The 27630-nt window shown below is 44.5% G+C and overlaps 4 protein-coding genes across 19 annotated transcripts in view; 3 read left to right on the top strand and 1 right to left on the bottom strand.

The window, feature by feature from the left end:
* Positions 1-9951, top strand: part of mycbp2 (MYC binding protein 2) — a 60574-nt gene extending 50623 nt beyond the window's left edge. For 15 of the 16 annotated variants that reach the window (XM_086220289.1, XM_086220284.1, XM_086220287.1 and 12 more), the window contains 26 exons: positions 806-1053; positions 1165-1332; positions 1707-1864; positions 1951-2150; positions 2249-2398; positions 2476-2636; positions 2726-2882; positions 2982-3206; positions 3314-3379; positions 3515-3754; positions 3862-3951; positions 4032-4112; positions 4189-4455; positions 4981-5264; positions 5341-5437; positions 5539-5658; positions 5743-5844; positions 5918-6046; positions 6238-6370; positions 6473-6576; positions 6990-7178; positions 7260-7367; positions 7471-7680; positions 7762-7869; positions 8472-8637; positions 8731-9951. In XM_086220289.1, the coding sequence (XP_086076415.1) occupies positions 806-1053; positions 1165-1332; positions 1707-1864; positions 1951-2150; positions 2249-2398; positions 2476-2636; positions 2726-2882; positions 2982-3206; positions 3314-3379; positions 3515-3754; positions 3862-3951; positions 4032-4112; positions 4189-4455; positions 4981-5264; positions 5341-5437; positions 5539-5658; positions 5743-5844; positions 5918-6046; positions 6238-6370; positions 6473-6576; positions 6990-7178; positions 7260-7367; positions 7471-7680; positions 7762-7869; positions 8472-8637; positions 8731-8846 (4077 nt within the window). In that variant the 3' untranslated portion in view covers positions 8847-9951. The remainder of the gene's footprint in view (positions 1-805; positions 1054-1164; positions 1333-1706; positions 1865-1950; positions 2151-2248; positions 2399-2475; positions 2637-2725; positions 2883-2981; positions 3207-3313; positions 3380-3514; positions 3755-3861; positions 3952-4031; positions 4113-4188; positions 4456-4980; positions 5265-5340; positions 5438-5538; positions 5659-5742; positions 5845-5917; positions 6047-6237; positions 6371-6472; positions 6577-6989; positions 7179-7259; positions 7368-7470; positions 7681-7761; positions 7870-8471; positions 8638-8730) is intronic. The other variant, XM_086220298.1, reaches the window with a different exon arrangement.
* Positions 9952-10945: 994 nt separating this feature from the next.
* fbxl3a (F-box and leucine-rich repeat protein 3a) lies at positions 10946-17071 on the top strand. Its single transcript, XM_086220280.1, has 5 exons — positions 10946-11213; positions 12178-12543; positions 12628-12750; positions 13618-13789; positions 14223-17071. The coding sequence occupies exons 2-5, from the start codon at positions 12178-12180 to the stop codon at positions 14861-14863; spliced, it is 1302 nt and encodes a 433-aa protein (XP_086076406.1). The 5' UTR covers positions 10946-11213; the 3' UTR covers positions 14864-17071.
* A 1161-nt stretch (positions 17072-18232) lies between these two features.
* cln5 (CLN5 lysosomal BMP synthase) lies at positions 18233-20874 on the bottom strand. The gene is made up of 4 exons (XM_086220281.1): positions 20696-20874; positions 19499-19673; positions 19100-19325; positions 18233-18924 (listed from the first exon to the last, which is right to left on the bottom strand). Exons 1-4 carry the CDS (start codon positions 20788-20790, stop codon positions 18437-18439), a joined length of 984 nt encoding a protein of 327 aa, XP_086076407.1. The 5' UTR covers positions 20791-20874; the 3' UTR covers positions 18233-18436.
* Positions 20875-21973: 1099 nt separating this feature from the next.
* Positions 21974-25373, top strand: LOC147252129 (glutamine amidotransferase-like class 1 domain-containing protein 3, mitochondrial). The gene is made up of 4 exons (XM_086220282.1): positions 21974-22205; positions 23513-23684; positions 23784-23982; positions 24791-25373. The coding sequence occupies exons 1-4, from the start codon at positions 22011-22013 to the stop codon at positions 24984-24986; spliced, it is 762 nt and encodes a 253-aa protein (XP_086076408.1). The 5' UTR covers positions 21974-22010; the 3' UTR covers positions 24987-25373.
* The last annotated feature ends 2257 nt before the right edge of the window (positions 25374-27630 follow it).

Below are 27630 nucleotides of genomic sequence, written 5' to 3'. Positions count from 1 at the left end.
CTGCCTTCAGTCTTGTAGTGAGCGTGGACAAGTCTGGAAACGGTGCGTGATGACAGAATACTATGTGCTCATTCAATTAAATTCATCTGATCTCAGAAACCCTCCATGACACTCATGAGCAACATATCTGTCTCAATAAATTTGCAGATCCCTTCGGTAATTTTCTCTGTCCGTTTAGGATTGCAGCTCCTCCATGCTAGTGCTAGGTGATGTCAGGGTAATACTAGGTTGAGACAAGCATATATCAACATTAACCAGGGATGGGTATACATTGTTCAAGTGACACATCATCAGGATCGTTGTTGCGTTGTACTTGCATAGAACTTAACAGTATTTACATTGAGCCTTGTCATTTTCGTGTTTAAAATGGTCCCCCGTCAAACTTCACGTTCATGTTTGCAGTAGCAGCTAGTAGTCTTCGCCTTCCTCTGTCTCCTAAAACCAGTCAGATATCACCCACCGATGGGTAAGATGGTAAGCTGTCTTGTTGCGCTAACATAGTGAAATTAAACTAATCAACACAGCCACCTTCGATGAAACCTCGGGTGATCAACAAAATTCTTAAGAATTAATTGTTCATCGAATAATTATGCCTGTCTCTACTATGTACGTGTGTGTACGCATAGGATGTCATTGAAGGAGGCAGGCAAAGTGATTCCCTGAGCAACCCGATTTCTAACTGAGTGTCGGATCTCAACATGTGATCTGTCCACGTTTGATCGGATAACTCAAGACCAATATTAATGCGGGTCTGATCAAGGCCTTCGTCAATTTGAAGCGATCACAATCTCCTTTTCTGGTCCAGGTGAAGCAGTCAAGGAAAAAGCCTCTACAGGTCAAGACCCCAAGGGCGCTTCCTACAATGGAAGCCCACCAGGTTATCCGGGCAAATGCTTTGTTCCTGCTGTCCCTCAGCAGTGCTGCAGAGCCCAGTATGCTGTGCCACCATCCTCCTCGGCCCCTTCATTCTCAGCTGCTTCCCAGCCTCAAGGAGGGTGTGTCAGCTGAACTCCCCAATAAAATGAGCTGCCTCTACCTGCAGACCCTAGCGAGGTAATGAACACTTTGGTTGAGTACAGGTTGCTTTTTATAGGTAAGAGAGCATGTCCACAGAATGACTGGATTCCCTGTTTGCCATTTGCGCCCCCCCCCCCCCCCCCCCAGGCAACACACCGAGAACTTTGGAGCCTACCAAGATGACAACCTCTTCCAAGATGAAATGAGGTATTTGCGCTCCACATCTGTTCCTGCGCCCTACATTTCAGTCACTCCCGATGCCTGTCCCAATGTGTTTGAGGAACCAGAGAGCAACATGAAGTCAATGCCCCCTAGGTAAATTATCTCACCTACTTGCTCACTCACCTTCACTACCTATATTTGTTTAAGCCCCCATTTTAACATGTAAAATATTCAACTGAGGGTATGTTTTAAGAAAGTCTGACCTTTGTTTTTGCAATACCTCAATTTTTTTCCACAATATGTTTTACCCCACTGATAAAACAATGCTCTGAATATCATCAACTCATATTTTTACAGGCAACCTTCTGTGCCCCTCTCCTGTACCCTATATATTTCAGTTGATGTAGTCCAACAAACAACATTTCCTTTTGTGTTATCATTTATCTGCTGCAATATTTAAAATGATTTCGTTAATGATAGTTTATTCGATGGCTAAACCTTATCTGTCATTATTTGCTCTCTCTTAGTCTTGAGACCAGCCCCATCACCGACAGCGACACAGCAAAGCGCACAGTGTTTCAGAGGTCCTACTCAGTTGTAGCCTCTGAGTATGACAAGCAGCACTCGCCCTGTCCAGCCCGGGTCAAAGCCGTGCCCAGACGCAGGGTACATAGTGGCGATGCAGGTAATCACACTAGAAAATTAAGAGTTCAGAGGGGGAATCTGAGGGATGCATTAGTTACAGCATCACTTGCTTTATCTTCCATACAGAGGTGGGATCTTCACTGCTGCGTCACCCGTCTCCAGAGCTATCCAGGTTGATTTCGGCCCATGGCTCCCTGAGTAAGGGGGAAAGGAACTTTCAGTGGCCCGTTCTAGCGTTTGTTATCCAACACCATGATCTGGAGGGTCTGGAGGTAGCCATGAGGCATGCTCTTAGGAAGTCAGCCTGCAGGGTGTTTGCAATGGAGGTACTGTTGACCTCACTCTGCCTTAGGGTTATGACATGAATCACAATGAATACAAACATACATACATTTATATGATGTGTTCTTGGTGTCCCTACCAGGCTTTCAACTGGCTTTTGTGCAACGTGATCCAGACCACCTCCCTGCATGACATCCTTTGGCATTTCGTAGCTTCTCTTACCCCATCACCCTATGAACCGGAGGATGAGGAAGATGACGAGAACAAAGGAAACAAAGAGAACATAGAGCAGGTGACGAGAGTCAAAAAGAATTACATCTTCATCAATGCCGCCTTTGCTCACTAAAACTGACTCCAAACATGTTACAGGAACGAGACCTTGGTGTTTGTGAACACCCCCTGTCAGACATTGTTATTGCCGGGGAGGCCGCTCACCCTCTGCCCCACACCTTCCACCGCCTCCTTCAGACCATCTCTGACCTCATGATGTCTCTTCCTAGTGGAAGTTCACTTCAGCAGATGGCGCTTAGGTACATCACATAACACACAAGCAACATCAGGGTTTTGTTTTGTTTTTTTGCCTGTTTCTATGGATGTGGTTTACATTTCCTTCTTTTAGGTGCTGGAGTCTCAAATTCAAGCAGTCGGACCATCAGTTCCTGCACCAGAGCAACGTTTTCCATCACATCAACAACATATTGTCCAAGTCAGATGACGGAGACAGTGAGGAGAGCTTCAATATCAGTGTGCAGTCAGGTTATGAAGCCATCAGCCAGGCAAGAAAATATCCACTTCCTTAGCAGCACGTATAGTAAACATGTTTTGGGTTTTTTTCACGTCACTGATCTGACACTCATGTTCTTATGCGGGAACAGGATCTCTGCCTGGTGACCTGTCTGAAGGACCTAACCAGCGTGGTGGACATCAAAACATCCAGTCGTCCTGCAATGATCGGCAGTCTAACGGACGGCTCCACAGAGACTTTCTGGGAATCTGGTGATGAGGACAAGAACAAAACTAAGAGCGTCACAATCAGCTGTGTGAAGGGCATCAACGCCTCCAATGTGTCTGTCCATGTGGACAACTCCAGAGACATCGGGGTAAGGAGGCAACAGCATAGCGATGTTACTTATTATGGGATATATTTCACTAAGTGTTCGTAGTAGAAAAGATGATGATGATATTGTTTGTTGTGCTGTGTCCACAGAACAAAGTCACATCAGTCACATTCCTTTGTGGAAAAGCAATAGAAGATCTCTGCAGAATCAAACAGGTGAGATTGTATGGTTTCACTTCATGAGTTGTAGATGTGAGAATATCTTTTTTGAATGCCGCACCATTGTCTGACAAAGGGTAATGCATGTACATGAGGCAGGACTCTGAACATCACAATGTCTTCTCCTGTTAGGTTGACCTAGACTCACGTCACATGGGCTGGGTGACAAGCGAGCTTCCTGGAGGGGATCATCATGTGATCAAAGTGGAGCTAAAAGGTCCAGAGAACACCTTGAGGGTGCGCCAGGTGAAGGTCCTGGGCTGGAAAGAGGGTGACAGCATCAAGATTCCGGGACAGATCTCAGCCAGTATGGCCCAGCAAAAGAACTGTGAGGCTGAAACACTGCGAGTGTTTCGTCTCATCACCTCACAGGTCAGCAGGTTTCATGTGTCAATACCAGGGACGGTCATAATTTATGAATATTATATAATGGTGGTAAATGGACCTTCAACAAATGAGTCTCCGCTCTGTACTTTTAGGTCTTTGGAAAACTCATCTGTGGGGATGCGGAGCCTACCCCTGAGCAGGAGGAGAAAAACCTGCTTTCATCACCCGAGGGAGAGGACAAGGTCTGCACCGTGAGGATTGATTTTAGAGTTACACATGTTGAGTGACCTTTAACCTCATGTTTTTCATTTTTCATAAATAGGTTCCATCTGATGCGGACCTCAAAGAGCACATGGTGGGAATCATCTTCAGCAGGAGCAAACTGACCAACCTGCAGAAACAGGTAAACCTCTAAACAGCAGCTCAGGTTGGAACATCATCATCCCTGACTGTAACCTCACGGGTATTCTGTACCACAGGTGTGTGCGCACATTGTTCAGGCCATTCGTATGGAGGCCACACGTGTGAGGGAGGAGTGGGAGCACGCCATCTCCAGCAAAGAGAACGCCAACTCCCAGCCCAGTGACGATGACGCTTCATCAGACGCCTACTGCTTTGAGCTCCTGTCTATGGTCCTGGCTCTTAGTGGCTCCAACGTGGGCCGCCAGTACCTCGCTCAGCAGCTCACGCTAATGCAAGACCTGTTTTCTCTACTGCACACAGCCTCCCCGAGAGTACAGAGACAAGTGAGTAGAGGTGTCATTCACTGTAGAGACGTAAATGACATATGACGGGTACTTGCAAACAAAAAGAACTGAGAGTTGGTTGCAATCTGGTCTGCCAGGAGGACTCGCGACCTGGTCGAAAAAGTTGTTACAAGTGTGGAAATCGTTTTACTTTTGCATTTAGGTGTTCAAGGTTCAGAAAATCCTTGAGTACTTCTTGAAACTGCTTCCTTTTCAGAACAGCCTTCATCCAGTGAATTGCTTGTGCACAGCTAAAATCATGAAGTGGAATTAAAAGTGACAATAGTTAATTACACTTAGAAGGGATGTTTGGGCTTTGAGGGTCTTGACAGTTCAGGTAATCCTTGAAAAGTGCTTGAATTTTACTCTTAAAAAGCTTTACGAATCCCACTTTTGTACCAAGAAAAAAAGTTGGCCACAATCTTTTCAAAAAGAACTCATCCAAATAAAGGTTATGAAATGAACATGTTATTTTATACCTTTAGGGTCTATACGGAAATAGTAAAGTTTGCCATCTGATCTCAGGTGACATCATTGCTCCGCCGCGTCCTTCCTGAGGTGACGCCAGTGCGACTCGCCAGCATCATCGGGGTGAAGTCTCTGCCGCCAGCAGACATCAGTGACATCATCCACTCCACGGAGAAGGGTGACTGGAACAAGTTAGGCATCCTTGACATGTTCCTGGGCTGCATCGCTAAAGCGCTCACTGTGCAGCTGAAGGCCAAAGGAACAACTATCTCTGGTACCGCCGGCATGGCTGCAGGCAAAGGAGTCACCACTGTCACCCTGCCTATGATCTTCAACTCCAGGTGGGTTGGTTTCTGCTTGGTTCAACTAACACTGATGTCATCAGTATTTTTAATCAGAAACTTATATTATCTTTAGCTACATCCGCAGAGGGGAGAGCCACTGGTGGATGAAGGGCTCCACTCCTCCTCAGATTGCAGAGATCATCATAAAGCTGGTTAAAGACATGGCAGCCGTAAGTTTCTGGTGTACACACATCTCCTCTTCTAACTCTCTGCACACACGACGCAGTATATTCAGATAATTCATACATTTTTGTCATGTCCTCATTTTTAGGGTCACCTCTCCGATGCCTGGTCCAGAGTCACCAAAAATGCAATAGCTGAGACTATCATAGCTCTGACCAAAATGGAGGAGGAGCATCGGTCTCCTGTACGCTGTATCGCCACAACCAGGGTATGAACAGCATCAGCATCTGCTCTTTCTGCTTAGCCATTGTTTGCATGAAGTAATTGTGTATGTTTTCCAACTGTCCGACAGCTGTGGCTAGCATTAGCTTCATTGTGTGTGCTGGACCAGGACCATGTGGACCGGCTGTCCTCTGGTCGCTGGATGGGCAAAGATGGGCAGCAGAAGCAGATGGTGAGTTTAAGAGCCTCAAAAAAAAAATAAATTTGACCAATCACTAACAGATGTCTTCCTCTGTTGTTGGCAGCCCATGTGTGACAACCACGATGATGGCGAGACAGCAGCCATCATCCTGTGTAACATGTGTGGAAACCTTTGTACAGACTGTGACCGCTTCCTTCACCTGCACCGGCGCACACGCTCTCACCAGAGACAGGTTAGCATTGGGTTTTTAAACATGAATCCTCCAGCCACCATGGGAACGTGTACAGGCCTGTCTGAACACAACCCAAGGGTCTCCTAAATGGACCTCAGCTCTTCCTAAAGGGATTAACAAATGTTTGAATTGTCAGGTTTTTAATGTTGCCCTGTATTGCAGTTTAATCTTATTTGTCTATGTGCTTTCAGGTGTTCAAAGAGGAAGAGGAGGCTATCAAGGTGGATCTCCATGAAGGCTGTGGGAGGACCAAGCTCTTCTGGCTCATGGCTCTTGCAGACTCCAAAACAATGAAAGCTATGGTGGAGTTCCGAGAGCACACAGGTAACAGTGCGCCACAGCGTACCTGGATCAGTTATCGACGCAGCCACTAAAACAGTATAAATGCTATCAAGATTCCTCTCTGACATGTCAAATATTCTCCAGGTAAACCTGCGTCCAGCAGCTCAGATGCCTGCCGGTTCTGTGGAACCAGGAATGGAACTGAGCTGTCAGCAGTGGGCAGTGTCTGCTCAGACCCAGACTGCCAGGTAAAAACCACCTTCACACGTTTCTTTAGACAAAGATGCTTTAGAAATAATAACCAACTCGCTTACTTGGTCGAGTGGTTAGAGCACATATCACATACGCAGCCAACACCAGTTTGAATCCCGGCCGGAGGTCCTTTGCTGCATGTCACACCCCTCTCTCTCTCTCTCCTGTTCCCTGTCTGTTCATTGCTCTATGCCGAAAAAGAGATAAATAATCTGATCCAGTTTTGCTAAAACTGTTACCCCCATTCAAAAAACAGAGTCAAAGCATCCCCTCCTTCTAAACCATTCTATGTGGTTATATATAATCACTCACGTCCACCCACTTAACACACCAAATATTGTAGTTTGAACATTAGAATATTTTATATTGTAAAACTAAAGAGTAAAGTTAATTCATGTCGTTTTTTCAGGAATACGCTAAGCTAGCCTGCAGTAAGACTCACCCTTGTGGCCACCCCTGCGGCGGAGTGAAGAACGAGGAATCCTGCCTCCCTTGTCTGCATGGCTGCGACAAGAACACTGGCTGTCTGAAGCAAGATGCCGACGACATGTGTATGATCTGCTTCACAGAGGCTCTGTCTGCAGCCCCCGCCGTGCAGGTCACTACTCAGTAGGAGCCAGAGTTTGATTTAGGGCTTGAATTTGAAGTCTAATTCTGTGTGCATTTGTTTGGCTTGCAGCTCGACTGCACTCACGTGTTCCACCTTCAGTGTACACGCCGTGTACTTGAAAATCGTTGGTTGGGACCCAGAATCACTTTTGGGTTCATGTTGTGTCCAATCTGCAAAGTAAGAACTCGCCTGAAAGTTATGCATCTTTTTACTGCTGTGAACACAAGTTGGGCACCAAAGTATTAACTTGGTGGATGTGGGCTGATGTGTTTGCCTTCAGAACAAAATTAATCACTCGGTGATCAAGGACCTGCTGGACCCCATTAAGGAGCTCTATGAGGATGTGAGGAGAAAAGCTCTGATGAGGCTGGAATATGAGGGTCTACATAAGAGTGAGGCCATAACGACGCCAGGAGCACGCTTCCACAACGACCCCGCAGGCTTTGCCATGAACAGATACGCTTACTATGTCTGCTACAAGTGCAAGAAGGTACCATGTACACCAAAGTAGCAAGTCCTTCCTCTTAAATGTAGTTAAGGTCTGGAGGATTCATAGTGCCCTTATTTTCAGGCCTATTTTGGGGGAGAGGCTCGCTGCGATGCTGAGGCAGGACAAGGAGACGACTACGACCCCAGTGAGCTGATCTGTGGAGCGTGCTCAGATGTCTCCCGGGCTCAGGTGAGGAAACATATCCACCTTCCTCAATGAAAGTAGTAGGTATGACATGTTTGACCACATCTGGATGCAAAAGCAGATGGGAATGAATGTCAGCTGAGTTAACAGTTGCTTTTTGCTTTCCAAAAATAACCCAATCTGCTTACCAGCCCCTCTAAATTAACTTGTTGTGTGTTATTTTTTTAATTTGGAAAAAAAGTACTTTTTGAGGAGTTGCAGACTATTTTCTCGTTTGGGGGGGTGGCTGTCCTATTGTCCTATTTCTCTTTTTTAAGTGTGTTCGTGCAGCCTTGTGTCAAACAGCTGAGAATAACTTCAAAGCAAATCCATGATACCGCAGTGAATAACTGTGTTCAAGTGCCTCTAAATCTATTTCTGTAATGACTCGCAGTGACAGTGACTGTGGATATGAAAATACCCACCAATTAGACAATGAGGAGGTGTCTGAGTAATGCCCTGGAAAAGTTTGAAAAATGTGTTTGCAGTTATAGGGGCATCTTGAATAATCATACAAATGTTGAACTGCTTTTTAATAGAAAATGTGCTAATCTGCATTATAAAAAACAAAATATGACACCCCCCACCTCCGTCCCTGTTCTCACTAGATGTGCTCCAAGCACGGCACAGACTTCCTGGAGTATAAATGCCGGTACTGCTGCTCCGTGGCTGTTTTCTTCTGCTTTGGCACCACACACTTCTGCAACGCCTGCCATGACGACTTCCAGAGAATGACCAGCGTCCCTAAAGACGAACTGCCTCATTGTCCTGCAGGTGATGGTCCACTTGAGTCAGTGAGCGCATGCAAACTTTAATAACAATGACTGGAAATTGGTGTGTTTGAGATCCTTTTCTTCTTTATCGCAGGGCCCAAAGGCAAGCAGCTGGAGGGCACCGAATGCCCTCTTCATGTGGTTCACCCACCAACGGGGGAGGAGTTCGCGCTGGGCTGTGGGGTGTGCAGGAATGCACACACCTTCTAATTAGAATGAGAAATTAACTGAAAACCAGTTTGTCCACTGTGATTTCTGGCTGCTTCGAGCGCTCAGCCGCCGTGAAGCTTGGCTCTTAGACGTGGAGTCTCCCCCAGCCCCCCCTGGATGCTGGTCCAGGTTTGTGCGCCAGCCAAGAGTCCTCAGGTCCGCTCTCCTACCAACATCAGTATCCAGACTGCGCTACCAACAGGAGCCCTTTGGATTCAGAGTAACCTGAATGAATAGGAATGGTAGAGTTTAAAAAAAGAAGAAAAAAATAATTTGTGACGTGTTTGCATGCGGCCGTTGTATTCCCTCGGCTTCTATAGACATTGCACACCTCCTGATCCCTCAATTTAAACATGAATATGAAATAGATTTGCGTGAGGCATCTGTGGATCAGCGTGGGTTTAAAAAAAAAAGAAAAAGAAAAAAGGAACAGGCCGTATTTCCAGCTTCCTAAATATACATTTAAAATATTGTTGTATGTAAAACTTTTTTCTTAATCTTGTACAGTATTCTCCACTGTCAAGTGCATCATGGGTTGACGGACAAAAAAAAAAGATTCATGGGTGGATATGACTGTTAAGAATATTATGTTTGGAAGGAAAATAGTGTACGATTTATCTAATCTTGTATATACTGATACTATTCAAATTAGCTGTATTCCGAAGTTGCAACTCTTCACTTCAGTTTTGTTTGATATTCTGGGTTATGTTTTGAGCCAGAACTTTTAATGAAGTGCAATACTGGGTGTGCCTCCTATTTTGCAGCTGTTTAAACTATGGAATGTATGTCAATAAAGCCACTGTACATTTTTATACAGTAGACAGTCGTCCCCCCCCCCCCCTTCTAAATGTCATATCTTTTTCTGTTGTCTGGAGATGAGATGGAGCCTGGCGCCTGCAGCGAATGATGGTGGATGTACATCCTATTTATAACTGTTAAAGAAAAATAAAAACCTGTACCAAATCTTTCAGTGATACAAAACCTAACAAAGAACCTCAGCTGAATGATTTGAGGGGCCGGTCTTCACACCAAATAAAAATTGTGCACCTGTAATGCTTATCCCTAGTAGGAGGCAGGGGTATTGGGTGGGGAGGGGTCGGGGGAACAGAGAGTGGAAAAAAAGCAGCTGCTGTTATATATATTAAAAAAAAAGCTTAATACTTGTGAATCTGCTCTGTAATATCTGTGGTGGATGGAGTTGAATGGTAATAAACCAGGTTCTCTGTTTTGCAAAGTATACAGTGTGTCTTTTCTTAAACTCCCTGTGAGTTTTTGGTTTATTTATGTTTATTACAGGTAGGTAGCTAAAATGGGTTGAGCGTATCTTTTTTTTTATAAATACTAAAATTAGAAGCTTGAAATGGTCTCTGCCACTGCGGGGAAGATGTCTGACTCGACTATTGTTTCCCTGTACCAAACAGGCTGCCTTAAGATTACCCCCCCGCCCCAACAGGGGAAAACTCACCAGGACAATTGAGAAAATCTTTAGGGTTCAGGAAATGTTAAGTAATGTTGGTGATGGATGTCACCAATGTGGGTGAATTACAACTGCATATTCATGAAAAAGTAGATATCCCCTGCTTGAGGATCATATAAGACAAACTGTAAAAAAAAAAAAAAAAAGCAGAAATGTGACAATTATATGAAAAAATATTGTTAAAAAAATATGCCAAGGAATTGCGTGCAACTACAAAAATATAAAGGGAACATCTGTCAGCCTTAGAGAGAACCATTCTCATCATGGCTGCCACAGAGATCCTTCTGGATTATATCATTTTTCAGTGATAACTCATTGTACTTGTATGAAAGAAATAAGAGAAACCAAGATATATTGCAAATAAAAACCTTGTAATGACACAATTATATCTACTCAGCTTATTTGTTAATTCCTGACTATAACAGTATTTCAGAGCTACACCGCTCGTCTTTTGCCTTTGTAGGCAGCAAAAGTCAATTTCTTAGCGCGTGTATTTATTTCTGATACTTTCGAAATGAGAACCAGACACGTATGCATGGTTTTCACTGAGTGACTCATCTCTGCAACACACACCATCTTCACCAACAGCCATTTCACATTGGATTTCCCATCATGCAACGCTTCTCTCAAAACAACACTTCGCCATTTCAGGCTCAGGGGGGCTGTAACTCCAGCGAGGGAATTAGGTCAACCTTAAGGGGGCGATTCTCTTGGTCTTTCTTTTGTAAAAACGTCATTAAGTTCTTCTCGGTCGTCTAAACAGTCCCGGTATCGAGCTCCGATGCGTGTTACTTGGTCGATGCGGAGGAGCTCTTCCAGCGTGGGCCCGGGCTGAAGTGTCAGGCTGTTGTCGGATTTTGCTGCTAGTAAGCTAGCTGAGTGTAAACAAGGTAGGATGGGCTGCCTTCAGAAGCGTTAACTTCCAACATCTAACATGTCAGTGCGAAACTAGCTGTCAACCGTGATGTAAATTACTTAAATAATGAGCCGGCATCATCACCAGGAGGTCAAATTGTTCCATGAAGAAGCTAACTTATCCTGCGAAATACACTTTCCCCCTATCCTGACACAGCTAGCCAGTTTAATGCTAACGCTAGCTAATTTAACTGGTGATGTGATGTTCATTCATTGTCATTGACAGCTAACTTGCCGCTAGCGAGCAGCTATAGGTGAAATAAACAAGTTGCAGTCAGTTTAATGCAAACTTAAACATTTTGTTTTTAAAAAGCGTATAAATGACAGCTACAGTTATATTGATGCCACCTACCAATACGTGGCCTGCGGCTCGTAGAGCTCATATCATTTAATAGACGCGCTTAGGTTTACTGAGAATAAACAACAACTAATGTTTGAAATTTTATATGTAGATATTATATTAGTCACTATAAACACAGTCTGCAGGGTATGAGTATATTATATTTTATATCACGTGAAAAATATTTAAATGAATTTAGAGAATGGCGGCACTGTGGTGCAGTGGTCAGCACTGTGGCCTCTCAGCAAGAAGGTTTCAGGTTTGAGCCCCAGCTCAGGCACGTGATCTTTCTGTGTGAGTCTCCATGTTCTCCCTGTACCTGTGTGGGTTCTCTCTGGTACCGACTGATTGAGGCTGTTAATTTACTATTATTTGAATTTGAAATCAAGTATTGTTTTATGTTGACGTCACTTCCTACCCACAGAACTATGCATTATGGTAATGCATATTGTTCATGTATAGTAAACAACATGGGCTTGTTTGACTTGTTTTTCAAAAAGACAGTGATTTGTCTGCAGTCCCTCCTCCAGAGTGTGTACATTCTCTGGGAGGACTGGTATGTAATGATAATAAGACCCTTGTTATCTCTGTGTTTCAAGATGAAGCGAGTGAAGGGAGGTGAGGACGACAGCGAGGGCTCCCCCAGTAAAAGCCCGCCAGAGGCTTGCAAGAAGGTGCGGAAGCAGATGAGCATGCAGTCTAGTGACTCACTGGACTGTAACTGGGCCCGACTGCCCCAGGAGCTCCTGCTCCACATCTTCCAGTACCTTCCGTTGCTGGACAGGGCCTATGCCTCTCAAGTGTGCCGAGGGTGGAACCAGGCTTTCCACATGCCAGAGCTGTGGAGATGCTTTGAGTTTGAGCTCAACCAACCAGCCAGCTCGTACCTGAAAGCTACTCATCCAGACCTCATCAAGCAGATCATCAAGAGGCACTCCAACCATCTGCAGTACGTCAGCTTCAAGGTGAGACAGGGAATGATGGTGTGTATGTGTACAAACATCTGATTCACAAGTACTATTTTGACATGTAAACTTTTTGTTTGCCAGGTGGACAGCAGTACAGAGTCTGCTGAGGCAGCATGTGACATTCTCTCCCAGCTTGTGAACTGCTCACTGAAGACCCTGGGGCTCATCTCTACCGCCAGGCCCAGTTTCATGGAGGTTCCAAAGGTAGGATTAACATAAATACAAGGGCCGGGGGTTGGCCTCGTATCCTGTTTTACAGATTTGCAAGGACTTGCGTTTCGCAATCTCATTATCATGATTAGAAATTCATCACCTTTAGATAGTTTTTACATTCTCCGCTTATCTGAGGACGAGAGTGGAAGGACGTCTGTTCTCATTTATGTTTGAGGACACGGAGGTGATCGTCCCAAGGCCTCTTTTTTTTTTAATATTCCTGAGTGTCCTCATACTCTTTTAAACTCTTGAGAATCAGAGCTCTGGTTCACCTCAGAGATTGAGCATTACAAAGATAACAACACAATACAGGTCAGGAGTCTTTCAGATGGCATCCCCCTAGAAGTTGCTGTAGATTTGACTGATGAATTAATCTAAGAAAAAAAGAGAGAATTCAAATCTGAAGTCAGTCACCATTGCTCAAAAGACATTTTGGAGGGCTTTCATTTAAAAAAGAAACATAGGGGGGGGGGGGAAACAGTAAGACACTATGGTCTGGAGTCATTCTGACAAAACACTGATACTCCTTCAATTTGAAGCCTTAAAAAAATACATTTGCTATTTTGTTTTATATAAAATTTGTTTTGTGAATTTATTTGTTGTTAGCTGACACTCAGAGACTGTTGACTTTTAACTGAATGTAAAAGTAAGTTCACGGGGGTATGGCTTTGATTCTGTTGTCAGTTGTAAACACAGAACGATCCTTACAATTTTACATATGTCACATTGACAGGGAATGATGGGAGCTAGTTTGACCTCTTTTTCAAAGAGATGATGATGATGACAGAGTCCATCAAAAGATCTGAAGTCTCTCTCTCTCTCTCTCTCTCTCTCTCTCTCTCGTTTGTGTGTCTACAGTCTCACTTCATCTCCGCTCTGACTGTGGTCTTCGTCAACTCCAAATCGTTGTCTTCACTGAAGATCGACGACACGCCGGTGGACGACCCGTCCCTGAAGGTGCTGGTGGCGAACAACAGTGACACGCTGAAGCTGCTGAAGATGAGCAGCTGCCCTCACGTGTCCCCCGCTGGTACGTAGGTCCATGTTTCAGACCAGTGATTTCTTGTTTGCGGTTGTTGTCTTTGTGGTGTTGAGGGCGTCAACAGACGCTGCAGCCGTTTGGTGTTGTTCACTTCCAGTCGAATAGTCTTGTTGTGTGTTTTCCACTCAGTGCCTTCGTTGGAGCCTGTAATTTTGGTGCCAGCCTTCATACACTGTTGTCATTGAGAGTGGCTGACTGGCAGAGTGTCGTGGTCCTCATGAATGAACACTCGTGGTTATCCTGTTTCTGCCATTGCTTACATTTTCCTGGAGCCATTTTAATTAAACATCATTTACTGACTCAGCTGCAACTTGCCTGACCTTTTTCTCCCTTTTGCTGTATTGTAGCTAAAAAGTCTTAATCTGTGTTTAAACATGAAGAGGAATTGAGAGGGATTAAGAGCACATGTCCATGTTTGCAGGGATCCTGTGTGTGGCAGACCAGTGCCACGGTCTGAGAGAGCTGGCGCTGAACTACCACCTCCTGAGTGACGAGCTCCTCCTGGCCCTCTCCTCTGAGAAACACGTTCACCTGGAACACTTGCGTATTGACGTGGTGAGCGAGAACCCGGGCCAGCACTTTCACACCATCAAGAAGAGCAGTTGGGACGCCATGGTGCGACACTCTCCCAAATTCAACCTGGTCATGTACTTCTTCCTCTATGAGGATGAGTTTGGCCCTTTCTTCAACGATGAGATTCCTGTCACGCACCTCTACTTCGGTCGCTCAGTTAGTAAGGAGGTCTTGGGTCGCGTGGGCCTTCACTGCCCCCGTCTGGTGGAGCTGGTGGTGTGCGCTAATGGACTGCGCCCTCTGGATGAGGAGTTAATCCGCATCGCTAAGCACTGCACCCAGCTGTCGGCCATCGGGCTGGGTGAGTGTGAGGTCTCCTGCAGCGCCTTTGTGGAGTTTGTTAAGATGTGCGGGCGGAGGCTTTCTCAGCTGTCCATCATGGAGGAGGTGCTGATCCCTGATCATAAATACTCCCTGGACGAGATCCACTGGGAGGTTTCCAAGCACCTGGGCCGCGTCTGGTTTCCAGACATGATGCCCACCTGGTAATAAAAAAAACAAAAACAGCCAGAAAGATTTGAGGCGGAGATTTGTGATGGCCTCCATGCTTGTGTTGAGACTGCTCTGCGGTCACGTCACGTTTGGTACCAACACAGAGAACTTGCTGAACTCCTGTGGAGTGCAGGAATGTAACGTGATTGCAACACACTGTTATCATGTCATGAAACAACATTCGCTAGCTTCAACACAGACTGTAAAAACCAAACTAGCCCAGCTGGCTTCTTCACATATTCAACCATCAACACAGATGTTGCAGACGGCAGTGTAAGAGGGCAGAAGTCACTGTTTTTATAACTGGATCTTGAGTTCTATGGACATGATTGTGTGTGTGTGCGTGTGTTTGTGTGTGTGTGTGTGTGTGTGTGTGTGTGTGTGTTTCTCAATGTTTTTACATTGTGGAGAAATTGAGACGACCAGGTGCACAATTGCATGTTGTTACACTACCACACTGCAACAATGGAGGTGGGGGGAGGGGTCTCCTATTTGCTTGTATTATGTGTATGTGACAGAAGGAGTTTAGTCAAGTGTAGCTGAGAGAGGACTTTATTGTAGTGGAGTGACTCGGTTTTAATCCTCATTTTAAACACATTTAAATCATAACAGCCTCTCGCTTTCGCTCCTCACCGGAGCACAACCACACATCCCAACTTAACTGCTGAAAATACTCAAGACGGCCAGGAGAGCGCGAGAGAAATGTGTATATACGTCTCTGTATTTGTGATGTGAAGGTGTACAGTGTTGATTTATATTTACCCAAGTCATCCGGATTCATTTTTGTTCTCACTTAAATTGGCTTTCTGGATGACTCTTTTTTTGTTTTTTGTTTTTTAATTTGTGTACAGTCGTAGATCTCCTGAAGCACCTTAACATGAAAACCAAATTGCTGGTCAGGACAGACTGCGTGTTTTATGGGTGTCAATATGAAAGGAACAGTCTTAGTTGGACCCAGGTTGCTGATGATTCTGACTGTAGCGGGTCTCTGTTCAGATTTAATCTATAGAAGTAGCTATAAACAATCGGATCTATAATTGTATTGAGAAATAGTGCACAGAAAGGCAGATGTAGATGGCGTGACTGCTTTAAAATGGACGGTGGACGAATTTCTGTGATTATTAGCTTCGATTGAGCGCCGTGAATACAAAACAAGCCCTTTTGTGTCGCTCAGGTGCATTAAATAAGTCTTGGTAGGTTTCATTTGTATCTTCTGCTTTTTGCCTGTTTCAGCTCAAACCCTCGGCTCTTCGTGGTGAATAGCTGCTCTCCTGCTAGCCAGCGTTTGCTCTGTAGTCACACATCGTACGTGCAGGAGAGGACGCGGCATTCACTAGTGATCCTCTCCATCCAAGAATCATTTCAGTTGGAAGAGATTCGGCAAATCAGATGAAACAAACTTTTCTTTTTTCCTTTAAGAAGGAAGTCAAATGCATCTGTATATAAAACGCTGTGTGTTTGATTATTATTATTATGATGACTAGAAATGTGCGTATTTCTTTATTTCAGCCTCTTTTGGGGTTTGAAGTCTCCTTAACCTGCGGCTCGTTTCTTTTATAAACCGAGTTCTCCTTTACTAGATGGATCTTTTTTCATACTCTAGTCGCTAGGCAAGATGAGCTGTGTAATTTATTGATATGAATATTGCTTTTGTAATTAACCTGAATCATTACAACCAGTAAGCAGACGAGCAGAAAGATTTGTTTGGAGTTCTTTTTTGCGTGTCTTTCTTTTTTACACCGCCCCCCTGTCATCACAGTTTAGTTGCAGTCTTGATCCACTACCAAAAACAAAACCCAACAACTTGGGGGATCACGCTCCAGTTAGTGAATGTAAAGCTGCACAGTTGTTTTTGTGTTCAGTTCAGCGAGGGAAGGGCAACGTTCCAGTAGCAGGGCGATAAAAACACAATAGACGTCTGCTTGAATTTCAGGAACAGAAAGGAGCGCTAACATCCCATGACCTACTTAAAAACCTAGAATAACAGAAAAACTGGCAGTCATGGGTAGAAAGTAAACCCAGTCATTCAGAAAAACATGAAAAATAGAATCCAAACTCATGATTTATGTCAGTAAACACTAGAAGGTGAAGTCTTAACTTTTGGGGCAGTTTTGTTTGTGATCAGTCTTTGTAGATAATCAACATTTTCCAGCCACTCTTCATCCCCTTTAGTCCAGTCGCTTTTTTCCTCATAGCTAAGTGAAGCTACTAAAGGAGGGGCAAGTACTGGTACTGGATCTTACTGACGACTAACTAAAGTAGTGGTCCCGGACCACCGACGCCCTGTGCACATGCGCGCTCGCGTCTCAGCGGTACAGTCACATATCTCCCGTCTCATGATTCAGTCGCGTTGTCGTAACAGCAGCTTTTTGAAGACGGTGTTTCGATACAATATTGGTTAAAAGGATGGTCGCTGTCGTCTTTGTCGGCTTTTTATTCGAAAATGAGGAGTTTCAAACAAACAACTTCTGTTTCATTTAAATGCCTGTTGTCAGCATTTATTTGGAACCTTGTTTGCTCAGCTCATCCAGTTATTGGGTGAAGACGTCGGCGTCCTCGGGTTCTGCTTCTGTTATGGCGAACGCTTCGTCTGCTTTGCTCTACTGGTCACTTGTCTTGAAATTTGGAGGGAAAAAAACTGCTTTGGACATGTGATCTTCTGGTAATAAACATTTGTGAATGTACGCTTTGCATCTGTTGTCCCATTATTACCATCACAACTATGGTGGAGGGATGAAGATTGAGGAAAAGAGCATTCAAAAATTGTGGTGGATTCGTCACAGCGCCACCTGGTGGCAACAGGAAATGACTTGGGTTTTGGTTTTGATTTTTTTTCACACTCCATATTGTGTCAACCTGGTTCATCTCAAATTTAATCAGAAACTCTAAGAACTTGGGCTACTGGGTGGACTTTGTCAAAGGGCGTTACCACGGCGAGGAGGACAATGCTGATATTTCGCCATAAAGCAGCAAACTGTAGTAAGTGGACTCCAGAAGTTCAGATGTTCTCTCCACAGGTTTGATGAGTCCTTGACTGAAGTCATCAACAAGCTGAATTTAAGTCATAGCGCCACCTAGTAGTTCGAGGAAGTCAGCCTGACGTAACCAACACTTGATTTACATCAAAATTACACTGTGATGTTGTCATGTGATGGAAAACAACAATATACAATGTTCTCTAGTGTCACCGTGCGGATGCTGGAAGTGATATTTGCACCACAGTGCACAGGTTAGTCTGCTCATCTAACATCTGTCTTGCTCACACTCAGTCCAACGTGTGTGTGTGTGTGTGTGAGCTGCTCCCAGCAACTCAGGGTTGAAACGTTTGACCTGCTAATGGCACAAGAGGAAAAGTCAGCACCATTAATAATATTTTTATAAATTACTTTAATTTTGAAGCAAAAAATAACACTTTGTGGTTTCTGCCTGTAAAAATGAAGAACGGTCATGTTTCTGTTGCGTATAGTCGGTAATGGAATACGGTAAGTCGGGCCAGAGCGATTGTTTTGCCTCTGAAAACATTTTCCATGTTCTTCAGTGAAGCTGCAAATGTTAGAATGAATCAGCTGCTCAGGGAAGAGGCACCTCCTCGTATGTCATGTGCATGTAGGGCGGCTTCATGGGCAGCAGCCAGTACTCAAAGTTGTAGTAGAAGTAGAAGTTCTTCTCTATCAGGACCTTCTCGAAAACTTCCAACACACTGACGACCATGTCTTTAAACGACTGGTGCGGTCTGAAAGTGTAATAAAACCTCTGGATGTCTGCCGCCAGGTTCTTCAGCGCCGGCTGACCAAATATGGTGCTGTCGTTGCCCAGGTAGGTGGGCTCTCCGCTGTACAGGTAGATCTTGGTGTAGTTGGTCTGGGTTCGGCTGGACAGCTTGGCTCCAAGTTCACTCAGTTTCCTGTGGGTGCGGTGGACAAACTGGGAGCAGTCGTAGGATTCGAACCAGACTGTGGCGTTGGGACCAGGATCAGAACGCACCGTCCACGTCTCGTAGTAGATCCCAGTCCGGTTGTCTTCCTGGACCCACTGGGCCAGCTCACTGAACTGATTTCCTAGAGAAAGAAACAGAAAACTCTGGAGCACTCCTTGTTTTCAACCACACAACAATGGACCTCTGTGTCAGAGAGCAAGAGGCTGACCAGCACGCATTTTTCGATCAAATTAAATTAGCAAATGCATTCATCTCCTCATTCTCCTTCGAGCTGAGGCGGCCCAAACAAGCCTTACCAGAGATTTCTCCGATTTTCTCCAAGGTGCCGTACTCTGACCAGTGCAGGTCATCGATACCGTCGTAGAAGCAGGCGGCTCCCTGGTTACACCAGAAAGGTGCCGTCAGCTCGGGTCTGAGGTGAGGGAAGGTGCAGTTCCCCAGCTGGAACAGCTCGTACCACTCCATGGTGAAGTTGGCCCCTGTCTCAGAACTGCTGAACCCAACCGCGTCATGCATGACGTGCTGCGATGTGGTGTCAAAAAAAAGAGAAACGGGAGTGTTTATTCATTAAATCGTTGCTCAGTGCTGGCTGCAAAACTTCACTAGAACAAACTATGTCCGCTTTTGCACAGTTACTGTAAAAAAAAAATGTTCAAAGGCATCTATAAAAAGAAGACAAACTCCTGTGTACTCACAAACTTGCCCAGCAGATCTCCGTACTTGAACTCCCACACAGGAGTCTGCAGCCGGAAAACTGAGATGACATCTGTGTCTCTCAAGTATGGAATGCGTCCGTCCTGGTCGCCGGTGGGACAGAACGGGTAGAGGGCTTCACAGTAGGGGTCCACATCAGGGCGCCGATCAAAGCGCCTGTTGACGTATGAAACACATCAGCTTTGTAATAATTAGTTAGATTACATCTCCAAATAAGGTTTTGGTCATTTTAGTGATTTTAATCGGCACAAATGCTGATTTTTAGTCATGATTCATTTTATTCATTCATTACAACTGGTGAACCAAGTCTAAGTTTACGCTAAGCCTATTTTGGCCTGAGCGGTTTGCCGTAGAAATGTATCTGATACTGATTTCACTGATAAAAGTCTATTATCTCATAAAAACTGTTTAAGTTACATCTCCCCCTTCTTCCCCCTCCAAAATGAAACGTTTGTACTGAGAGATTCCAGTTTCCAACCTCTACTGGTTCTACACTGGACCAGGTTTGGCCTCCACACTTGTTGAGAATGTCAGAAATTCACCTCGTGGGTCAAATCAGGAACAGACAAACTTCAGGAGATGAATGTGAAAACAGCCTGACGGTGCCAGAATGAAGCTCAAACATCCGAATGAAAATGAAGTTAAACCCATTTTAGCCAGGAGGGGGACGTCTTGACTCTGACTTTCTGACATGATTGTGCGAGAAGGCTTTTTGTTGTTGACATTTTTAGTATTTTGTCAGGAAATGTTCATATTTAAAAGAGAGAACTGTTTAAAGAGACTATGTAGGGATTTATGATCTTAATTAAATCATCGACCCCCAACTTTAAAAATGATAGTTTTCTACATTTAGGTCAACAGATTAGGACATATGTGATGAGAAACTATTCATGGCTTAAAAGTCGATAAAGGACATTAATAACACCCCACCACACACACACACACACACACACACACACACACACACACACACACACACACACACACACACACATTTAAAATTAACTAAGTATCAAATTGACACTTCAGCCAGCGCCTGGATACAACAACAATGGTGTTTTAAAACTACATTTAGTGAGTAAGTCTTCCTCTACCCTTTAGACGCTAGAGGAGTCACATGACTGACGTTACAGCCCGGAAGGAGAAGAAGCAGAGGAGAAGTTTAGCCTTCATCATACCTATAGGGGACCGGCCATTGTTGCCGAGGGCTCCACCGAGCAGTAACATCAAGAAACAGGAGCGAGAGGAACCAGACGAGCCAGGCGACGGACATGCTGGAGCCCCGTAAACATCCAGCAAGACTCACGGCGGCGCCTCCTCAGCCTCACCGGTCACGTGGTTTTATTGACGCGACGAAATCACATGACGAAACCAACAGACGATAGATGAGTTAATATCTTACGAGGGCAGACAGTTTAGTTGTAAAACTTGTATCACTAAAATGTGAAACTATAATTAAACTATTCAATATTATTGGAATTTGTTTTCAACTCGATGTAATGATTTAATCAAACTTTTGTCAGTTTTAAGACGGTCTTTGCTTTTTGAACTCGAACTTAATCTAAATCTACATTAATTTCAGACATGGTAACATTCGGACCAAATGTAATAGTGTTTATGAATATTCCTGTTGTTGCCATTTTAATGATAGATTTGCATTTGTAGGTTGTGACTGTTGAGTTATTAAATGTAGCAACATAATCTCACTCTTAACAATGCGTTTCACTGCATGCTCAGTTATTTAACGTCTGACTTGATTAAATCCAATCATACTTTCATTAGTATTTTGTGTCTGTTAAATGCAGCCAAAGGGTTTATAACGTGCACCAAATGCATTGGTCGGCATCCACGTGATTAAAATAATATCATAAGTGAATGAAATGAATCTGAATTCTTGCTTGTGTTGTGCGTCGCTTTGGACAAAAGCGTCTGGTAAATGAAATTGTAGAATTGTAGAATTGTAAAGTTTGCCCGGAATATTTTTTCAAAGAGTTTCAATGATTTCTGAAGGGCAATCTTGCAAAAATATCTTGTATTGAGGGAAGTTTCCAGGTCATATGACACGGAAGCTAACAGAACGATACAAAACAACAAAGAACAACAATGAAGTCGTCATTAGACTATTCATATAAATTAGAAATAGCAATAACAAGCTATAGATGTGTGTCTTATCCGTCTAGTCTTCATTTCGTGTCTGTAGGTCACATGACATGGAAACTATTAGTGAAAAACAATTACTTAACTATAATAAAACGTACTTGTGTATGATAAGTTGATAACACTTTCGCTACCAACATGGGTGCTCTTCACGGCTCAAACTTAGTTCGGTCCACCAGCCTCTTGTAATGAGCGCTTCACCCAGCAGAGGTCGCTGTTGCTCAAGTCCTCCTCTCCCACCAGGAGATGGCGGTACCGCTCCGACGGGGAAGATTATAAACCCACATAGAGTAGAAACAGAGACGAGGGGGGCGTCTTCTCAGCTGATCGTCCGCCATGCTCACCCTGCTGCAACATTGTGGTCGGAACCTGCTGACAATCCGGACGGTGCAGACGGTCAGGAGGAGGTCGTACAGCGCACAGATGAGTAAGTGTGTGGCCGTGGTGTTGTCGGGCTGCGGGGTCTACGACGGCACCGAGATCCACGAAGCCTCCGCCGTGCTGGTGCACCTGAGCCGCGCAGGTGCGAAGGTAAGTTTGACCCCTCACTAAGGCTCGGTTCTTGAGTGGGATGGAACTGGTCCGACACTGGGTGGCACGTGTCTTTGGGTGATTTTCTTATAAAAGTGGCACCGGTGCAACATGGGGAACAGCTTTAGGTTTAGGTGAGGCCGTTGAACTTCCTTGTTTGGGTCGATTATAAATAAAACACATAAAATCCGAGTTCACATCAACATGAAGGCCCTAAAACAATCATGTTTGAAATAGAACATTAAATCAGTGTTACATAACACAGCCATTACTCTAAATATATCTGAAAAGAACAATAAAATCTATGAAACTCCGGAGTTGTTTTGTAGTTTATTTTTATGTGCTATCACACGTCTGACTAATTAATATATTTGTTGTTATTGCTCAGTCCTGAAATCTCTACGGTGATGTTCTACTTGTTTGTTTTTGTGTTTTTTCTTTCTTCATTTTTAAAAAAATTTCTGAGTAGAAATATGTAGTTTAAATGTCTCTTAAAGTGCACTTTTTGACTTCTAACCTCTCCAGCACATTTTATTCAATCTTTATATCATATTTGCATGTGCAAATCCACAAAATAAACATTAAAGAATCATGAAGGCTCATAATTTCCTCACCGCTCAGTTTGTCAACGAGGTTTCAGACGCCACCGTCTCTCAGCAGCTGCTTTTACTAAAATGTGTCGACGAGGTCAAATGAACATCAACGCTCCTGCTTCAACGTCAACTTTGGTGTTTAGAGGTCAAGGTTACATTTGCACATGTAACGGACCTAGAGTCGTATTCAAATCGTTAACTATGACAATCAAATAGAATGTTAGTAATATAGTTAACAACTCTAGTGACCTGTTTATAAGTCTAGAAATTTAAAAGATCAAATATTATTTAAAAATGTTGTTCTTCAGCGATTAGACTTTTGAAATAAACTGAAATAGTTGTCGGTGGCTGTAATTATTTCTAGATCCTTTTGAACTTTGGACCTGGCAACAACTAGAACATGGGGACAAATTTCCAAGCGAAATGAAGAGCACAGTGATGTTTGATGAACATGACAACATATTAAGATTAAATTGAAGAAAATAGTCTCATTCCACATCGATCAAGTGTTCACGTGAAATCGCAGAAATCTTTGCATTATTCAGTTTTGCTCTGGCTACCAGAGAGCATTATTGGAGCGCCGAGCTCTTTTCTAACTAAAGAAGTCAATCAGTCGATGGTTCTCAGTGATTTCAGGCGCTCTCCCGATGGAGGCGAGTGTTTCCCGTCTGCTAGCAAAGGTCAGACTTGACTTTGCTTTGATCTGTGTTGTAGGTAAACATGTTTGCTCCAGATGTGAACCAGATGCATGTGATAAATCACTTGAAAGGTGAAGAATCTCAGCCTGCGAGGAACGTTTTGGTGGAGAGCGCCAGGCTGGCTCGTGGAAACATCAAGGCCCTGTCTCAACTCAGTGTGGGCGACCACGACGCCATTATCTTCCCAGGTCTGGTGATCCAGACACGCATGCTTCAGTCTGGGTGCCCTGGAAATCCCCCCTTGTTCCCCTGGTTTACAAAATAATCTTCTTGTCCATGTTCCCCAGGTGGTTTCGGGGCAGCAAAGAACCTCTCTACGTGGGCCACTCAGGGGAAGGATTCCTCCGTTAACGCCGAGGTGAAGGCGGTGATGCAGGCGTTCCACCGTGAGGGCAAGCCCATCGGCCTCTGCTGCATCTCACCTGTCCTGGCTGCCAAGGTGTTCCCTGGGTGTGAGATCACCCTCGGCCAAGAGAACGATGACAAGTGAGTGCAGCAACCCTGATAGAGGTGGAGCAGGTCTAAAACCTCACTCTTTATTTAAGCCCAAGAGACCCAACAATTACTAAGGCTGGGTTTAAAAAAGCAGTGGAATCGACTTTAATCGATCTCCCTTTAAATGGTTCATAATCGATTCAGAAAATGCAATGATCGATCTTTTAACTTGTATTTTTTTTCTTCATCGGACGTGGCGAGAAGCAGCATGAAGTATCAACCCTGCTAGTCTAGCGTGATCGGCGTGTAGCGCTGCGACATGTGACTGCCAGCAGTCAAGCAAACATGGCGGAAGCGAGTCCATCTCTCAAGGCACCGCCGACGAGTTTAAAAGCTGATGTTTGGATGTATTTCGGATTTAACAAGTTGGAAGAAAACGATGAGTTTGACCAAAAAGAAAAGTATGATGCAAAACAGGCAACAGGAAGGTAAAATACAGTGGCAACATGACGAATCTTCACAACCATTTGGCGAGACATCACCCAGAAACACAGTCAGCACGGCTCAAACAAACCAGCCTTTTAGCCAATTAAATGAAGTAACAATCCCAACATGATCAATGTAACTGGTTTGGGTTTAATTCTTAATGTAAACATAATTTTTATCGATACTCAGCCCTGACAATTACCCACGAGCAAACACTTCTGGGCGGCTGTCTGCCTGGACCGGTCGTGGTGATGTATCGCTTTAACCAGTAGAAAAGATTCAAAGCTGCTATGAGATCCCGGCTGTACCAGTTTTCCATCGAGTGTCTAGGAAGGTAGAAATGTCCCTCAAGCAGCTCGTGTCTGTCCTCCAGGTATCCGCACACTAAAGACACCGCAGCCGTCGTCAGCCAGCTGGGCTGCAAGCACGTCAACACAAGCGTCAGCCAGAGCCATGTAGACGCCGAGAACAAGTTGGTGACCACCTGTGCCTTCATGTGTGACGCGCCCTTCCACGAGGTGTTCGACGGAATCGGACTGATGGTGCAGGACGTGATGAAGCTCGCCTGATCTACTCGGGACAGAAAATCTGGTGTGGACAGTAAAGGGAAGATCAGTTTAGCAGGTTAGGTGATAGATCCATCAAGTGTCCCAGTAACTCCTTCAATGAAAGCACCTCCAACACATCCGTGTTTGCAGTAGCTCTGTTCATCACCCGCTCCACGTTACAGTTGCTGAAGTTTGAATTAATCTCTTTAGATGATGATGTGATGCAGCGAAGAGGCTCATGATGTGAGGGTTGGTTTGTACATCGAAATCGCAGTAAAATAGAAGTTCCGTTTTCAGTGACTTGTATTTCAGAGTTCTGCTCCACAGAAAGAGAGAAATCAACTTAATTATTTTTGTCGGGATTATTTTTGCCAAAATGAAAAACATTAAAAGTCTTCATGCACACTTCAGTGGCTCCATCAATTTATTTTATAACATTAGAATTTCTCCACTCATGAGCTCGCTGATACATCAGTCACCACCTCCCACTCCCCCTCAAAGCAACACTGAACACTTTTTTTCATAATACTGCCAACTGACAAACTGAGGTAATGAACTTGAACTCCATCAGGTCATTGAGACTGAGTGGTGCCCTCCAGTGGCTGTAAAAGATATTGCATCTGGCTGCACATTGACCTTAACTTTACAGGGAAGCATGTGGAACTGGAATGAAAGTCTGGCCTGTTGCTGGCTGGCATGTGAAGGGGGCGCATGGTCTGGCTGAGGTCATGAGAGTTTCATCAGGCCACATCCTGATCTCCCAGCATCCACCATTGCTGAAGGACTGTAGTATTTGCAGTAAAACCCAAACCTGCAGCCTCTATATCCAGGAAGACCAGGTTCCCGCTCCAGGCCCAGCTGGGTGGGCTGAGCCTCCTCCAGGCCTCCTAGCTGCATGTCCTATGTGGAGAGTTTGGTTTGGCAGCGCCGGCCGAGGGAGCCCCAGCACCACACGCCGCTGGACGCAGCTTAACAGAAGACGCTGGAGTACTAAAAGTGGGGAACCTGAGCCAGAAAGATGACTTAAGATTGCTTGAGATGTTTGGAATGGGAATTGGCATAATATTTTTCCAAGAATTGAACCAAATTCTTTGTCTTATGTGATCAGAGTTGAGTTCGGGACTGTTCTGAAGCGCAATGAACAACAGGTATTTCTAAAGGGCTTTTAAAGCCCCAGTTTCTGAGACCTTAGCTGTGTTCAAATGGCAGCTAGAAGAGAGTGGGATTTTGTGTTTGGTGCTCACCACAGTCAAAAGTTTTATTTCAATAGTCCATCCATTTTCTACCTCTTATCCTGTTGGGGGGGGGGGCTGGAGCCTTTGAGTGAGACCCGAGACGGGTCACCAGTCCATCGCAGGGCCAACACAGAGAGACACTAGACTCTACACTTAAATCAGGACACAAACTAAATCCTGCACATTATGCTTATGATCACAAAAGTCCACGTAATATTTCCTGAGAAACTGACATGGCCAAAATTCCAGGATCTGATCCAAAGTGTAACAGGTTCTTCTTCGACTTGTGCTAGTTTTAGAGCACAATACTGCAGACTGACAAATGTTGCAGCCTACAAAAGAAATGGTCTCTACAAAAATTCTAGATGTGTGGATCACCCAGGGTTAAGAGAAACAATATATTAAATCATCTATTTTTCTAGTCATAAGTATTATTTACTATTTATAAGTATTTCTATTTTTTCAAGTATCATTTGGGATTGCAAATACATCCAAAATCTCTATACTGGTCTGTAAATTTTGGGGGGAATCAGACCTGAGAGGCTGAAGCTTCACTTTCATTTGACCCTTAACTTGGAGCGAATCTCAGGCTGATCCAAATATTCTCACTCTCACTTGATAATACTTGACCTCTGACAGGCGTTGCAGGCGTCTCTGAAAAGCCTCCTGACTTTGAGCCAGCAGATCGGGTTGCACAGCCCCTCCAGAGCAATGAGCACCAGGGAGCTAAGAGCCCATGGAAGCTTCACCCAGCTCCGGATCATCTTATTTATGTGATTGGAATGATCAAATAAATATGAGAGAAGGGAAGAGCTGTTTTAGAAAAGGCTAAATAATGACAGCAGCGTGAAAGAGATCATGTAACTCATGTACACTTACATGAGAAACATTGTAAACGCAGCAAACTGCACATCAGTGGATCGTACTCGGTTTACAGGCAGTGTTTAGCTGCAGCAGATGAACTTTGTCAGTGTTACAGCACAGATGTAGCGTGTGGACAAAGAAGAAATGGGCCAGTGAGTATTTTCCATCAACTGTAGCGGAGAGCCTTGTTGCAGACGGCTGTCCTGGATCCTAACAGTCCAGCATCATCTTTGGCTCTTGTTAATCACACCATCTGCCAGCTGACTGGTGCTGACAGCATGGACGGCCCGCTGCTCCAAAGCTCTCTGTAATACCCTGGACAGGTGAATCACTCCGAGCTCTGAGCCTGAAAGAGATCAGCAGCGCGCTTGAACTCGTCCAACGCAGTCTCGTTCACAGTTAAAACCACACACAAAGTCGTCTGGAGTAAATTGTGTCGGCTGATGAAGTGTGAAAATACTGCAGGTGCGACTGTGGTGCAAGAATGAGAGAACCCACGAGTGCAGCTGCCTCCTCTGCAGTTGCTCAGGTCACCACGGAGGAAAGAGCCTTTGATTCTTTAATCG

The sequence above is a fragment of the Aulostomus chinensis genome, chromosome 12 (assembly GCF_037954235.1).
Source record: "Aulostomus chinensis isolate RoL2024-O1b breed Wild chromosome 12, RoL_Achi_v1.0, whole genome shotgun sequence".
Lineage (NCBI taxonomy): Eukaryota > Metazoa > Chordata > Actinopteri > Syngnathiformes > Aulostomidae > Aulostomus > Aulostomus chinensis.
The sequence above is the reverse complement of the archived record's forward strand: the minus strand, read 5'-3'. Positions and strand labels throughout refer to the sequence as shown.

Bases quoted from the DNA above. Each gene is read 5' to 3' on its own strand.
- fbxl3a (XM_086220280.1), top strand. From the start codon at position 12,178: ATGAAGCGAGTGAAGGGAGGTGAGGACGACAGCGAGGGCTCCCCCAGT. The intron at 12,751-13,617 runs GTAGGATTAACA...GTGTGTCTACAG, and splicing joins GTTTCATGGAGGTTCCAAAG to TCTCACTTCATCTCCGCTCT. The intron at 13,790-14,222 runs GTACGTAGGTCC...CCATGTTTGCAG, and splicing joins CCCTCACGTGTCCCCCGCTG to GGATCCTGTGTGTGGCAGAC.
- cln5 (XM_086220281.1), bottom strand. From the start codon at position 20,790: ATGTCCGTCGCCTGGCTCGTCTGGTTCCTCTCGCTCCTGTTTCTTGAT. The intron at 19,674-20,695 runs GTATGATGAAGG...ATACGTCAACAG, and splicing joins CAATGGCCGGTCCCCTATAG to GCGCTTTGATCGGCGCCCTG. The intron at 19,326-19,498 runs GTGAGTACACAG...ACCACATCGCAG, and splicing joins GAGATCTGCTGGGCAAGTTT to CACGTCATGCATGACGCGGT.
- LOC147252129 (XM_086220282.1), top strand. From the start codon at position 22,011: ATGCTCACCCTGCTGCAACATTGTGGTCGGAACCTGCTGACAATCCGG. The intron at 22,206-23,512 runs GTAAGTTTGACC...TCTGTGTTGTAG, and splicing joins TGAGCCGCGCAGGTGCGAAG to GTAAACATGTTTGCTCCAGA. The intron at 23,685-23,783 runs GTCTGGTGATCC...CATGTTCCCCAG, and splicing joins CGACGCCATTATCTTCCCAG to GTGGTTTCGGGGCAGCAAAG.